Source organism: Pan paniscus, chromosome 10 (genome assembly GCF_029289425.2).
Source record: "Pan paniscus chromosome 10, NHGRI_mPanPan1-v2.0_pri, whole genome shotgun sequence".
Lineage (NCBI taxonomy): Eukaryota > Metazoa > Chordata > Mammalia > Primates > Hominidae > Pan > Pan paniscus.
In genome coordinates, this window is record NC_073259.2 from 64,103,098 (window position 1) to 64,119,572 (window position 16,475).

At 38.6% G+C, this 16,475-nt stretch overlaps 1 protein-coding gene across 6 annotated transcripts in view; it reads right to left on the reverse strand.

The window, feature by feature from the left end:
• Nucleotides 1-370: 370 nt before the first annotated feature.
• The window catches only part of FGD4 (FYVE, RhoGEF and PH domain containing 4), a 248,447-nt gene continuing 232,342 nt past the window's right edge, over nt 371-16,475 (reverse strand). For all 6 annotated transcript variants that reach the window (XM_034936051.3, XM_034936053.3, XM_034936058.4 and 3 more), the window contains 3 exons: nt 12,768-12,908; nt 7,631-7,771; nt 371-6,150 (listed from right to left, as the gene is read on the reverse strand). In XM_034936051.3, the coding sequence (XP_034791942.1) occupies nt 5,893-6,150; nt 7,631-7,771; nt 12,768-12,908 (540 nt within the window). In that variant the 3' untranslated portion in view covers nt 371-5,892. The remainder of the gene's footprint in view (nt 6,151-7,630; nt 7,772-12,767; nt 12,909-16,475) is intronic.

Consider the following 16,475-nt stretch of genomic DNA (forward strand, 5'->3'; position numbering starts at 1 on the left):
GTGAGTGGTCCTGGAACCAGTCTCCCATGGACACTGTGGGCCGACTGGATAAGCCTCTAGAATGTAGGCAAACACCACAAACTATGGAGCAAAACAATCGTTTCCTTGGGTACGGAGCGGCACTGTTTTGTCGGTTGTTGGAGATCTAGACTTGGAGTTATAACAAAGAGAAGCCACTGTTTCTATACTTGGAGAACCTTGAGTCTGTCATAAGCTTTATTCTTGAAAGACTTACACTTTTTTTTTTTTTTTTTGGCAGAGGGTAGGTTGGAGGTAGGAGTATTAGTACCTTACTGGAGTAACTTTCCTGAGCAGAACTGAAATCACTGTGAACTGAACATGAGCTGAAATAACATGTAAAGCTTTGGAATTAATTTAAGGATGTGTTTATTTACAAGATACAAATGTTTAATATTTAATAGGAATTAAAGTGCTTAATTTTACAATGTTTCCAATTATCTGCTTTTATGACCAAATATACATATATTACACAATATATACATTATCTGCAAGTATTTTACATTCACATAGCTAGAAAAGAAAAATTACTTGTGTATACTTTCACACTTGAGTCAACTGTAAAATTCCAAAAACATACATTCTCAAACTTATCAGTCAAGAATTCAAAAGAAAAATCCAGATACGCTTATTTTATTTTTTGAGTCGAAGTCTTGCTCTGTCACCCAGGCTGGAGTGCAGTGGTGCAATCTCGGCTCACTGCAACCTCTGTCTCCCGGGTTCAAGCAATTCTCCTGCCTCAACCTCCCGAGTAGCTGGGATTACAGGCATGTGCCACCACACCTGGCTAAAGTTTGTAGAGACAGGGTTTTGCCATGTTGGCCAGGCTGGTCTCGAACTCCTCGGCCTCCCAAAGTGCTGGGATTACAGGCATGGGCCACCGTACCTGGCCCAGATACACTTATTTTGTTTTATTTTTATTTAGTAGAGACAGGGTTTCACCATGTTGGCCAGGCTGGTCTCAAACTCCTGACCTGAAGTGATCTGCCCACCTCGGCCTCCCAAGGGCTGGGATTACAGGCATGAGCCACTATGCCCGGCCTATGCTTATTTTAAAATGTCAATTGTCACTCACAAAATGAAATGCTAGTTTGGTTAAAAAAAAAAAAAGTCTTATATACAGACAGACATGACTGTTTTGCTAATGAAGAGAACCCCCCACAAGTGATACATTCCAATATCCATATACTGTGTAATATATAATGTGATTCTCTTATAATGGTCCCCACAGACTAGTTTCTTCCCAAACCTATATTTCACTATGTATTTGGTATTTATTTATTAAAGTATGATATGAGATTTCTTGATTTACGTTTTCCACTAAAACTACCACAATGAATTTTAGGAAAAGGGGTTGACCATCATGTAACTCCTGGTGACCCCAACAAGTTAAAACTATCTTGTAGAAGCCATGTGCTATTTCATGTCAAAACACAGGAAAAGATACTGCATTCTGCCAAATGCTCAGTCCAGAAAGTAGAAGACCATGATTGACTTCAGATTTTTTTTTTTTTGCCTCAGTAAACAGTACAGAAAATGATCTGAGAATGAAATTATTTTTTAAAAGCCCAAAGGAGAAAAAGAATAACAAGATATCATAATCTAGCATTTACAGGCCAAGGTCAAAAACCTGGGTGCAATGGATCCCATCAGCATGTAATTACATAGATTTATATTTTATATCCCTTCTGCAGTTAAAATATTTCATCTTATCTTAAAACACATTGCTGTGGTCTGGAGACCAGCAGTCTCTCCCCCACATCTCTCTTCATTCTTGCTTGTTTCAGTTTCTTATCTTATTCCTCTCTGCCCTTTCTGTAAAGAAAGCAAAGTTATCTTCTCATGACTACGTGATTAAGGGGTATATATAAGGATGAATTATACATAAAGATCCATGTAAATAATTTATGTTAAAATATTTAAGTTAAACAATTTCGATAGAAAAAGTTCATTTCTATGGAAAGACAGAATTGCAAATCAACAGTGTTTTTACACATATACATACATGTATAAATTCACAGAAAGGGTTTTTTAAGTTGACCTAGTGGTCTTTATGTATCATAGTCATTTTCTAAAGCTGAGAATCTATAGTAGATAATAGTATGAAAATAACAAGAAGTTTGATTCTAATAAAATTGGTAAGAATGAAGAAGCAACATGATCCACTACAGCTGTCAATACAGTCTGAAGAATAGGAACTGGTTGGCCACAGTTCATATACTAATACATTCTTGGAGAATACAAAATTTAAGAATGAAAACATTAAGACATTCTTGACTTTTGAGTTAATTTTAGCTTATAAATATCATGTGCTTAATCTTAGACCCACTAACACAAATATCATATGATATAGGAAATCTTCATTAATCTATTCTGCATTATAGCAAAGATACCTATAAAACCCAAGACGCTTGTTCCCTAGAAGTTTACTTGCTCCGGTTGGTGCTTGCTACTCAGGTTGTATCTAGTCCAGAAAGATCATCAGAAATTTATCACAGACAATATGCTCAGATTAAGAACTTAAGGCTTTGAATATAACCAGAAAACAAATAAAAGCAACCACCCTGTTTCCAAAAAGTAAGGACAAGGAAAAGTAAAACAGAATTGTGAACTCAAAAGTATTTTTGATAAAAGTTTTTAGAAGGCATCAAAGAATCTTTAACAACCCTGCAGTACCACAAACTTTATCGTTTTCTTTATATATTTATAACTAGAACAAGTGTTCTTAAAAAAAAAATCCAAACGTGTGCGTATATATATATGGGGAAAGGGTACATTTAAAAGGTTAGTTTCTGTAAAAAGTTTAATAATTTTTTTAAAAATTGGGGTAAGTTAAGTCACCTAGTGAAGATAAGTACACAAACCTGATGTCAAATTAAACTTCATGGAAAACAAAATGTGCTTTTTCTATCCATTTTCTTTGTTAAAGTAAAAATGTTCTTGATAGTTATTTAAAATCCAAGGAATGATGCCCCTTCCCATTTCCCTTCCTTATACTCTGCAATTCGAATTACCGTATCACATCTAGAAAGTTAATAATTATCTATATTCTTGTGGGAAGGGGCCTTCATATTAAATTTTCAGTATAAAACCATACCCTAAAGAGTTTTATTGCTTGCATACATGATGACACTGTGATGCCATTATTACAAAAGTGGCTGGTGTTTTTTATTGAGCCCCACTTAAAACCAAGATAAAAGTCTGCACTATATTTCATACTTAACACGCCAAATGGTAGGCTTTCAGCAAAAGCAAAATTTAAGCTTAAAATATTGAAATGTTTTATAATGAATAGAAATTTTGTCAAGGAAGTACTTTTTAAAGTTTGGAGGAAGGGCACTTTAAAGAAAAGATGACTTGGAAAGCACCAAATGAGTGAAAATAAAGAATTAAGACCCACAGGGAACGTTGGTTTTAATGGGAAAGCAACCAATGATATTTTTAGGTTGTCATGACTGCTCAAGTATGTTGGAAGGGAAAAGGCATTGATTATTCCTATCATCAATCACACTTTGAGGTCTCTTGGTTGAATTGTTTAATAAATGGCTAAGGGTATTACTTTACCTTTCATTGAGTAAAAACATCAGTGATTCTTTAATAAGAGAGAAGCAGGTAAGGCTGTTTCACTGCTTCTCTTTGTGTTTAGCTGAAGAATGTGGGGTGGAAAGTGAATATGGTGACCGGATAACCAGAAATTCTCTTCTAGTATTAATGCTTCTCATTTAAAAAATTAAAGATAATGACTGTTAAGAGCATGATAATAAACATTATCTTTACATGAGTATTCTTTCAATGATCTAAGTTAAATAACATTGATATTTATTGAGCCAAAACTTAAGTGTGTCCATGTTACTTCTGTTTTGGTAGGGAAAGTGTAGTCTTCTTGCTTTTAAAAATAGTTTTCAAAAATAATCTGACTCATAAATCTTCCCATTGGCCCATACATTACCATTGTTCTAGTCACACTTACAAAAGTCCTCTTGCCCAGTTAATCATTCTGTATTTCCATTGCTTCTCTTTTCTTGAGATTAAGAAAACCAAAGCATCATCTATAGCTACAGTTTAATTTTCCAAAAAACCACTCTGAGTATACATCACACACATACCCCGTTGGCCATTAAAAAAGAGAAGCAATGTAAATTTTCTTCTAGTCTTTCCCTGATTTAATAGGGCCTAAGAAGCTACTTTTATCTCTTTTTGGCTCCATGTATTTGGTTTAATGTTAATGATCATGGCTGATAATCCTTTTATGGAGGAAGGGAACCTAATTATGTCAGCAATAATTGGTTCACTTGCTCCTTTGGGGTGGAAAAAATAAGATATTTCTTAAAGTAACAAGGCCTGAATAAATGTGTGGCAGTCTCAAATTCTATTCTATATCTAAGGTGTAATCCTTACATACTAAAGATAGTGGGATCATTCTTGTAGATTTCTAGCAGACTGGTACATTAAAAAGTGACAATGTTTGGGGTATGACAGTATAAAAAAAGGTTTAATTTGAGAAAAAGGATTAAGTTAAATAGTAAACTTAGTGTGAGATTTTAATCACAAGTACAAAAGAGTGAAGAGCAGCCTTCATGACAAGGAATCATGTGACCAGCCCCCACCCCAAACATAGGTTATCACATGTGGATTTTGTTTCATTCCGACAAAGGAAAAGGCCCATACAGTTATCTTAAGTGTTCATTATATAGAGACCTTATTTAACCATGCTCGATTATCTTACGGAAAAGAAAAACATTACGATAAATGTGGTTTCCACATATCCTAGTTCTGTAAAAGGTCAGGTGTCTCATAAAGTTTGGGTTTTGGTGAAAATTTTTGTACATGCTGATGTTAACTACTGCAATAATTATAGGATTGTAAACGGTAAAATAACCTGTATGACTTTGACTGTCCCAGTGACCAAAATGCACTTTAATCTTAGAATAATCAAGACTGAAGCATTAACTGAACCCTCATCTTATATTAATAGCACCTTCTAAGAGAGGCACTGTTTTAAATAGGCACAGAAACAAAAAATGGTACTTTAAAAGTACTGTTGGAATTCACAAATATATCCCATGCCACATAAATTACCGCTTATTATAAAAATATCAATACCCTCAAATGCCAATCAGCAAAACATAAATCACCAAAACATTTCTTCAGTTTAGAACATTGCTCAATTCCACGATAAACCATGCTTTATATTTAAAAAATAAATTAGAGATGAATGTGAACCTAAAAGCATGTATAATATATATATTTAATACTATATATACATAATTGCTATATACTTAAGACATTCTTAGGAGTATTTCTACAAAAACAAGTTATCTTTTCTTCATAAATCGGAAATCTGAACACCAACAATTTGTCCTTTTTCTTTTGTTTTAAAAGAACAGACATCATTTATGCAGCTAGAGATTTATAAACTAAATTAAATAAGTTAATACAATAGCCTCAACTGTCCCTGTATTTTTCACCATGGATCTATTTTGGCAACATGGAGGTATATCTTTCAAACTGTTCCAGGTCCTACATGTGAAAGAGAAGAAGACATGAAAGGATTTCTTAAATGGAAGTGCTCATTCTAACCTGACGGTGACAGAATCAATTGATACACCATTTCTTCAAGACAAAAAAGCACATATTCAAGGAATAGCTCAAAAAATGCTCCAGTTTTCACATTATTTCAAAACTTTATCGGTAGAATGACTCTGCACACTAATTTCACTAAGAGTACATAAACATAGGAAAATAGTCCTCAAAAGATGCATTTATGAGCCTATATTTTTCAACATAAAGTGCTAGCAGATGTGTAAGAAGAGCTGGGAATGTCTTGAGCTGTAAGTCCTGAGACCTCCACACCGTGGCTGGTCCTGGAGGAGTTCAGCATTCTGATTTTTTCTTAGGTTCAGGATGATCATCCAAGGTGGCTGGATGCTCATTTGGACCACCTGGTGTCTCACCTGTGACAGCTAAAAGGATGACTTTCAGCCACTTCTGCTTCAGTTCCTCACTGTCTGCAGCAAAGCTGTGCACGGACTTAGACTGGGTCAGTTTGAAACTGTGTGGCAGGTCTGCACTCCTTGGCATTTCATCCACCACATAGCCCAGAAGTGGAATGGTGGCCTGGGCTCTGACGTCCTAAAGAAAAGACATCAGACATTAAAAGCAGGTGATGTATTCGCTTGTTAAGTGTGTCCCTTGCTCCTACTAAACCTCTCTTCCTACCACTGTCCCAAACAGACTTAAACGGTGAGTTCTCCATGGGCACAGAGGGCAATCCCATTGCTTAGTACAGAGCCTGTACGTGAGGCCACTGATAATGTTAGCTGAATGAATGAGAGCTGACACCCAAATCAGCTAGGACTCAGAGACACTACACCCTCCTCTCTGTGAAAAGAGCCTTTCAACTCTTCATTCAGTGAAAAGGGGAAGAAAAATCGCCATCATACTGTATCAAACCAGCAAACAGTAATGATAATCTCATTACTAAAGGCAGTTTTATCTGGTGATTCACTTATTCCATCAACTTATTTATGGACATAGAAAGCTTATAGGAAAAGCAATAAAGGAGAGTAAACTATATAGCCTGTCATTTTCAGTCTATTTTCAAAATAAAATAATTTTACCAGCCCTTAATTTACAGACTGAAATACAACAGGTATATGTAAAATTTTTATATTTCAGAGTAAATGCATAACTGGTTTAAGTGTTGTACATTTGATTCTTCAAGCACAACACAATCATAGGACCTGGTGCTGCTCTTGTTAAAAGCTAAACCTGCATATCATTGTTCCCATAGATTTATCTCAGATCCATATACGTGGGGTTCTGAAAAAAATTGTTACTGAATGATAATGCAAGACTGATTTTAAGTTCCCCTTCCTCTCAAACTCCTTTTTCAGATATCTATCCATTGAGCAAAAAGAAAAAATAAAATAAAAAACAAAATTGGCTGGGCGCAGTGGCTCACGCCTGTATTACCAGCACTTTGGGAGGCCGAGGTGGGCGGATCACCTGAGGTCAGGAGTTCAAGACCAGCCTGATCAACATGGTGAAACCCTGTCTCTACTAAAAATATAAAAATTAGCCAGGTGTGGTGGTGGGTACATGTAATCCCAGCTACTCGGGAGGCTGAGGCAGATGAATCACTTGAACCTAGGAGGTGGAGGTTGCAGTGAGCCAAGATTGCACCATTGCACTATAGCCTGGGTGACATGAGCAAAACTCTGTCACAAAGAAAACAACAACACAACAAACAAACAACAAAAAAACAAAATTAAAAAGTCTTTTCTTAATGTTTCCTATCATTAAAAAGGCTTGTTTTTCCTGTTTGCTTCCCCTTCTCCTCATGCTCATTCCTAATTCAACTCATCTTTTCTCAAACCCATTGAATGAGACAAGAAAGGGGACAGATGATCCACAGACTGAAGAAAATATAGGCTATAAAATGAATCAATCAGCTTAAACAACAAACTTGAACTTTACTCATTATTTTTCAATTTTAATGAAACAGTGAAACTGCCTGAACTCTTGTTCTACAGATTTTGAGTCCGCTGTCCACTCGCTTCCCCTTGCCCTCAAGGGCATCTGTCCCTTCAGACAGATGTGGTTTAGATACCTGGGGGGCACCATACATGTACAGCACAAGAGGGTCTTGCTTGGGGATCACACACCAAGCTTTCTGCCAAGGTTTTGACTTCTCCATATACTGAAGAAAGCTGCACACCACACTGTTTCCAGATACTTCTGCTGATTCAATCTAGAAAAATATAATGGAAAGACAGAATGAACACACAACAAATCAGATAGAGAAATATTCACAAAGTACAATGTGTTTATACAAAATGTTTCCCTGGACTGTCCAAAAAAGATTCATTTGCAATTATTGTTTAAACATTTTAACATGGAAAATATTTAAGCCAATTTTAGCTCTTTACATAACTAGACCTTGAATTTAAAGAGTTAAGTGTTTATTGATTGCTTACTATGTAGGCACTTTCCTTAGCTCAATACATGTCTTATTTCATTTAATCCTTACACCAACATTGAGAAGGTAGTATTTTCATTTTTTCTGAGGCTCAGAGTTTAAATAGCTTTCCCAAGATCACACATTGGCATGCTGGGATTTGAACCCAGAGAGTCTGAATCCAGAGTCTGAACTTCGATCCTCTGCCTCAGCCTCTCAAGTAGCCAGGAGAGAATTTTTAAATTTTTTGTAGAAACAGGGTCTCACTACATTGCCCACACTGGTCTTGAACTCCTGGCCTCAAGCAATCCTCCCACCTTGGCCTCCCAAAGTGCTGGGATTACAGGGGTGAGTCACCGTGCCCAGAACAGAGCCTGAACTTTTAACGACAATGCTATACCTACTTCAATTAAGAAAGAATATAATAGCAAAAAGGCAAATAGTAACCAGCAATCTTTGAGTACACCTAATTAAAGATTTTTTCAGTGCAATCAATTTTTGTAGAGTGATATGGTTAGGCCTTGTGTCCCCACCCAAATATCATCTTCAATTGTAATCCCCACGATCCCCATGTGTCGAGGGAGAGACCTGATAGGAGGTAACTGGATCACGGGGGCAGTGTCCCCCATGCTGTTCTTGTGATCGTGAGTTCTCATGAGATCTGATGGTTTTGTAAGTGTCTGACAGTTCTTCCTTCATACACTTGCTCACTCTCACTTGCCACCATGTAAGATGTGCCTCTTCCCCTTCTGCCATGATTGTACGTTTTCTGAGGCCTCCCCAGCCATGCGGAACTGTGAGTCAATTAAGCCTTATTTATTTATTTATTTATTTATTTATTTATTTATTCATTCATTCATTCATTCATAGAGATGGAGTCTCGCTCTGTCACCCAGGCCGGAGCGCAATGGCGCGATCTCACCTCCCTGCAAGCTCCACCTCCCAGGTTCTCACCATTCTCCTGCCTCAGCCTCCTGAGTAACTGGGACTACAGGCACTCACCACCACGCTTGGCTAATTTTTTGTACTTTTAGTAGAGATGGGGTTTAACTGTGTTAGCCAGGATGGTCTCGATCTCCTGACCTCGTGATCTGCCTGCCTTGGCCTCCCAAAGTGCTGGGATTACAGGCGTGAGCCACCGTGCCCGGCCAAGCCTCCTTTATTTATAAGTAACCCAGTCTTGGGTATGTCTTTATAGCAGTGTGAGTACAGACTAATACATAGAGCCATTTAATTTTTCTATTTTGCCTCCTAATATAAAAATTGTTGGCTAAAAGGCTGGGTGTGGTGGCTCACAAGTGTAATCCCAGCACTTTGGGAGGCAGAGGCAGGTAGATCACTTGAGGCCAGGAGTTTGAGACAAGCCTGGCCAACACAGTGAAACCCTGCCTCTACTAAAAAAAAAAAAAAAAAATAGAAGAAAAAAATTAGCCAGGTGTGGTGGCACATGCTTGTAATCCCAGCTACTCAGGAGGCTGAGACATAAGAATTGCTTGGACCAGGGAGGCAGAGATTGCAGTGAGCTGAGATCGCACCACTGCACTCCAGCCTGGGTGACAGAGTGAGACTCTGTCTAAAAAAAAAAAAAAAAAAAAAAAGAAAAAAAATACTGAAAAAAGGAACAAAACCATTTAACTAAATGGTAGTTTTTATTATATGCCTTATGGAAACTAACTGGTTTGCTTCTATTTTCTGTCTCCAAAACCCTTCAGGTAGTGCTACTCAGTGTTATCCATGTTGGTCTCCAGGTCTGCAAATGGTTTTGTTACCAGTTTCTGGTAAGCACACAAAGTAGGAGTAAGTATTAAACTTTTATAACAATTTGAATTTGTGATGATAACCAAGTGCATTATAGTGTATTTTACAAAAACACTGATCTGTGATAGTTCAGGAAAAAAAAACTGATGCTTCAGCATAGACAATCTTTTTTTTTTTTGAGACAGAGTTTAGCTCTTGTTGCCCAGGCTGGAGTGCAATGGTTCAATCTTGGCTCACTGACACCTCCGCCGCCCAGGTTCAAGCGATTCTCCTGCCTCAGCCTCCCAAGTAGCTGGGATTACAGGCACACGCCACCAGGCCCGGATAATTTTTGTATTTTTAGTAGAATGGGGTTTCACCATGTTGGTCAGGCTGGTCTCGAACTCCTGTCCTCGGGTGATCCACCCACCTCAGCCTTGGTGCTAGGATTATAGGCGTGAGCCACACCGCACCTGGCCACAGACAATTTTTAAAGCAGCACTGGTTAGCAGACGATAACTCACAAGCCAAATCCAGCCTACCAGTTGTTTTTGTATGGCCCATGAGCCAGGGAGTTTTTTTACGCGACCACTTACAATTAATTTGATGATAGGGAACGCTAACTTCAGATTCCAATTAAGTGAAAGGTTATCCTCCCCCAAAGAATTCCATTCTGATTAGTAGATCCTTATTATTATTATTATTATTATTATTATTATTATTATTATTAGAGACAGAGTCTCGCCCTGTCACCCAGGCTGGAGTACAATGGCACGATCTCAGCTCACTGCAATCTCCATCTCCCAGGTTCAAGTGATTCTCCTGCCTCAGCCTCCCGAGTAGCTGGGATTACAGGCGCACACCACTACGTGGGCTAATTTTTGTACTTTTAGTAAAGACGGGGTTTCACCATGTTGACCAGTCTGGTCTCGAACTCCTGACTTTGTGATCCGCCCGCCTCAGCCTCCCAAAGTGCTGGGATTACAGGCATGAGCCACTGCACCCAGCTGATCCATATTATTAAAAAGCCTAAATAAATATAATTTTAATTTTGTAAAAAAAAATTGTGGAAATTTATTTTCTCTCTTTTTACAAATATGTATGTAATATCCTTGGTTTGGCCTCTTGGTCTGCAAAGACTAAAATATTTTCTCTCTGACTCTTTACAGGAAAATGTGTTGATCACTGTTCTAGGGCATATTACATACTAGTTGGTACAAAACCAGTCTCGAATATGCATTTAAGTTAATGTGTGCATGTACATACTTGTCTCCTATGTATGGACTTCATACTATATATTTATTTCATTATATGAGTTGACCTAATAAGTAATTCATTAATTTTTCCTCAGTATAAGGTTCTCTAAAATACTAGCTAGGGATTTTTCAGAGATACGGCCTGAAGCTGACCCTAAAACCAAGTTCCCCGACTCATTATATTGTGCCAGTCTCATCAGTTGTCGCTATTAAGTCTTGAGGCTCTGTTCCTGATGTCCAATGAAGCATGTCTTTCCATCCTTACTGCCTGAGAAAGCCCCAATTTGGTAGGCCATACGAGTAACGTCTATACCCTGGAAGAATGATTTTAGTGTGTGGGGCTACACTTAGCCTCAAATGGACCTTGAAGTTTGTAACCCTTTATCAATGAACAGAAGTGACCTTTGTACACTTGTAAGTGTACAGGTATACTTGTACGCTTACACAATGTAAATGCTCAATAAATACTTACTGATTCTTTAGAGATTCTTTTTTTTTGAGACAGAGTCTAGCTCTGTCACCAGGCTGGACTGCAGTGGCGCAATCTTGGCTCACTGCAATCTCCGCCTCCCGGGTTCAAGCGATTCTCCTGCCTCAGCCTCCCAAGTAGCTGGGACTACAGGTGTGTGTCACCACACCCAGCTAATTTTTGTATTTTTAGCAGAGATGGGGTTTCACCATTTGGCCAGGATGGTCTTGATCTCTTGACCTCGTGATCCAACTGCCTCGACTTCCCAAAGTGCTGGGATTACAGGCATGAGCCACTGCACCCAGCCTCTTTAGAGATTCTTAATAAACCAAGTATGTCTATGATTTTAGATACATAGCATTTTGATCCTGAGCCTATTCTTCTATAGACTTTCCAGGCTACCTTGAACCTACTGCCACAAAGGCCTTATTATATAACCTGTCCCTTATATTGTTAATATCTCTAGATGTAAAACTCATTTCAGATAAGCTGCGTTATAGTTCTCAGGCTTGGGGTGGGGGGGTCTGAATTTTTTCCAGAACATTAGTCAAATTAACTTGGGAGACATTTCAATAATATTTAATGTAGTTATCAGATTACCATCACTGGCAATTAAATGACTATAGTAAACTAGATATTTTACTATAAAAAGTTGGAAGAGTCTGTCAGGTAATAGCACTTTTATCTAAAGTGGTTTGTAAAGCCAATATGACGAAATTGAGAGTAAAAGCTTTCCTTTATAGAAAACATACTACAATAATTTGGGTATAAGAAGAGATGCCAATTAATACTGAAATATTTGGCTATAGCTACTGCCACGAAATCAATGTATTTCATTCTTAAATGCATGTTGATTTAAACAGCAGCCCCCCTTTTCTATGCAACCAAGCAGAATCCCAAAAGTCAGCAAAATAGAACAAAAGCATAAATCTTGCTCATTATACAAATTGTTAAACACTCAAAGAAATAACAAAGATATATTATTTGTATTCCTCATAGCTAAGAGGATTTTATTTCTTCTGTAAAAATCTAGGCTGGGGTGCGTTGGCTCATGCCTGTAATCCCAGCACTTTGGGAGGCCGAGGTGGGCAGATCACCTGAGGTCAGGAGTTTGAGACCAGCTGGCCAACATGGGGAAACCCCATCCCTACTAAAAATACAAAAATTAGCCGGGCATGGTGGCGTGGGCCTATAATTCAAGCAACTTGGGAGGCTGAGGTTGCAGTGAGCTGAGATTGCGCCACTGCACTTCAGCCTGGGTGACAGAGCGAGAGTCCGTTGGGAAAAAAAAAAATCTAAAAGATATCCAATATTTAATATTTCTTACCTCTAAAATTCCTTTTCTTTTCTTTTCTTCACTGTCTGTGAATCCACTTATGATTTGATAACAGTCTTTACAAACTTTGCTCAATTTACCACCATCATATTCAAGTTGAGCTTTGTAGTCGGAGCATTTCCAACAAACCACCTTAAATTTAAAAGAAAAATGAACAGTAATCATATTTAAAGGATATGATTTAAGCAGTAATCAGTTATAGGTAATAATAAATGAGAAAATGTTAAGCATAGAAGGCAGATTTTTGTTAGAAAAGGAACATCCCTATAAACACTAGAAGTACATATCAAGGTGTTTCAACCCTGTTTGTGACCAGCTCTGCTCACTCATCCTTTTCCTGGCCTCTAAAGGTAGAAGACCTTCAAAGACTTTGACTCTTCATACTTCTGGATGTTCGTCAACATCCTTTCCAAACTGCTCACGAACTTCCCTGGTCTCTCTTAGCCCATCCCACCCCTCCTCCCAACCCGGTCCCCTCTCACAGTCCTCTCTATTGCAGGAAATGGGGCAGTCATACAACCGGTCCTGTGTCAGACACATAGGAGTCATCCCCAGAACCTCTTTCGATCTTACCCAAAGATTTTCCATTTTACAAAGTCCCGCTGATTTTACTTCCTAAATATTTCTTAAATCTATTTTTCCACAACTTCCTTATAAGCACCCAAGTCCGTGGCGTTTTAGTTTGGCTTCTTTTCTAGGCTTGTGACTGGTCCTTGCAGCATTCTTACTGGTTTACAGGCCTCCACTCTTAAACCTCCTCCAAGCTGTATCTTCCAAACAGTGGAGTGACACCCTCTTAAAAATGCTAATCTGACTGGGTGTGGCGGCTCACACCTATAATCTCAGCACTTTGGGAGGCCGAGAAGGGCAGATGCCTGAGTCCAGGAGTCCCAGACCAGCCTAGATGGAGTGCTAGTGCACTCCAGCCTGGGTGACAAAGCAAGACCCTGTCTCAAAAAATAAATAAATAAATAAATAAAAATAAAAATAAAAATAAAGCTACTCTGATTTATTCCTCCTCTATTTAAAATCTTTCAGACTTTCCTTGGCTCTTGGCTAAAGAACCAACTCTTAATCATGGCCTACAAAGTCCTGCATAATTTGCCCTCTTTCTGGACTCTGTCTTCAGTGACACTGGCTTCTTATAGTTCCCAAAGGCCATGCTCCCTGCCTCTCTCCTCTCTCCTTCACTGAGTTAACTTAACGCTCACCCTTCAGATGTTGGCTCAAACTCCAGTTCCTCAAGGGGGACTCCTCCAAACCCCAGGACACAGCATGTCTCCTGTCAGTGTTCTCTGTGTTTTCTTTCATAGCACTGATTACAGCTTTTAATTTTATTCCTGTATTATTATTTGATTGTTTATCTCCCTTATAGGGCTGTAAGCTCCAGGAGAGACTGTCTTTGAATGAATGAATATGATGCAAACGTGTATTACTTCTTAGTGATAACTTTTCTGTATTATAGAATAATTGTTTAAAATCTTCTGGTTTAACACATTATCTTCTTGCTTATAGAAGTGTATTTCCCCCTCAATTTATAGTAGATAAATTATATTAAAGAAAATATATTAGTCAAATTTTTGGTGTAGATTTATAGCATTTAAAATTCATGATAAAAATGGTCTACTGTTTGCTCATAATTACAATGAAATTACTCTGGGATTTAGAATTAGACATACCTGTAACCGCAAACTCATTACCATCCATTTTGTTTATTTTCAAATCATAGCACAGTATTTTGACAATGCACATGCAAACACATTTTTTCTTTGCTTACTGAAGGCAAGTATGCCAATATCAAAAATCATTTCAATCAAACTCAGTGACAGATTTTTAAAAGTCTTACCCTGATAAAAAAGCTGTTTGGGCCAGACATGGTGGCTCATGCTTGTAATCACAGCACTTTGGGAGGCCAAAGCAGGCAGAGGCAGGAGAATGGCGTGAACCCGGGAGGCGGAGCTTGCAGTGAGCCGAGATCGCGCCACTGCACTCCAGCCTGTGCGACAGAGCGAGACTCCGTCTCAAATAAAAAAAAAAAAAAAAAAAAAAAAAAAAAAAAAAAAAAAATTAGCCGGGCATGGCGAAGCCCGCCTGTAGTCCCAGCTACCTGGAAGGCTGAGGCAGAAGAATTGCTTGAACCCAGCAGGCGGAGGTTGCAGTGAGCCAAGATCGCGCCAGTGCACTCCAGCCCGGGTGACAGAGCGAGACTCCGCCTCAAAAAAAAAAAAAAAAAAGCTGTTTGCTCTCAATTTAATTTTAATCACAAAAGTACTGTAGTGAGTCAAAAATAAGTCTGAGGAAAATGGGAAGAATAAGCTAAAACAACTATCAATATGAATTGTTGCACTTAAGCACACAAATAATATATTCACTCATGACACTGGGAACACCTACTGTTCTCTGTGTCTCCCATTCCTTTTAGGAGAAAGGCTATGATCTTTAACTTGGTTTACAAGGCCCTCCAAAAACTGCCACTGCCTCTCTCCAGCTTCATTCCATAGTTTGTTCCTCACTTTCCATATGAAACTCAGCTCAATGGCTGACCAAATCATGATCAAACTATGTTTATATGTAGCATCAATACATTTAAATATTAGCAATATAGTTATTAACTTACAATCAGAAACATATTTTTGGATAAGGAACTTGAAACTGCATAAACAACAGGGGAATTTATAAAGTATCAAAGAAACACAAAAACCAGAAAAATTATGTTTTTATAGAAGTTTATATAATTTTTTTTAATTTTTTTGAGATGGGGTCAAGACCTGGGGTCTGTCACCCAGGCTGGAGTGCAGTGGTGTGATCTCGGCTCACTGCAGCCTTGACCTCCTGAGCTCAAGCCGTCCTCCCACCTCAGCCTCCTGAGTAGCTGGGACTACAGGTGTGTGCCACCACACCAGGCTAATTTTTTTTTTTTTTTTTTTTGACATAGTCTCACTCTGTTGCCAGGCTGGAGTGCAGTGGCGCGATCTCGGCTCACTGCAATCTCCACCTCCTAGGTTCAAGCCATTCTCCTGCCTCAGCCTCCCGAGTAGCTGGGATTACACGCACATGCCACCACACCCAGCTAATTTTTGTATTTTTAGTAGAGACGGGGTTTCACCATGTTGGGCAGGATGGTCTTGATCTCCTGACCTTGTGATCCACCTGCCTCGGCCTCCTAAAGTGCTGGGATTACAGGCATGAGCCACTGCACCCAGCCAATTTTTATATTTTTGGTAGAGACAGAGTTTCACCATGTTGCCCAGGCTTGTCTCAAATTCCTGGCCTCAAGCAATCCTCCTGCCTCAACCTCCCTCCGAAAGTGCTGGGATTATAGGTGTGAGCTACCATGCCCAGCTGAAGTTTATATAGCATTAAGATATAGAAAGACTATGTAAACAGTCATAACGAAATACATAACCAGGATTAAATATGTTTTTGACTCTTGCTGCTGTCAGTATGACAGTCTAGGTAGATACTCTGAGAAGAATTTTGCTATAATACAACTGGATCCTGGACAAAATACAGCAAATAATTGTAATGCTTTGCTTCTTTACGTTAAAGTAAGAGAATTTTCCAAGGCCCCCAAACCCAATGAACAAACAAAATAACACACACACAGTAAGCTGAAATTGTAATGGTGAATGAATAGAGCAAACAAAGCTTGGGATGGACAGTGCTGGGATTAGGAGACAGCCCATGGGGTCTGGAGGA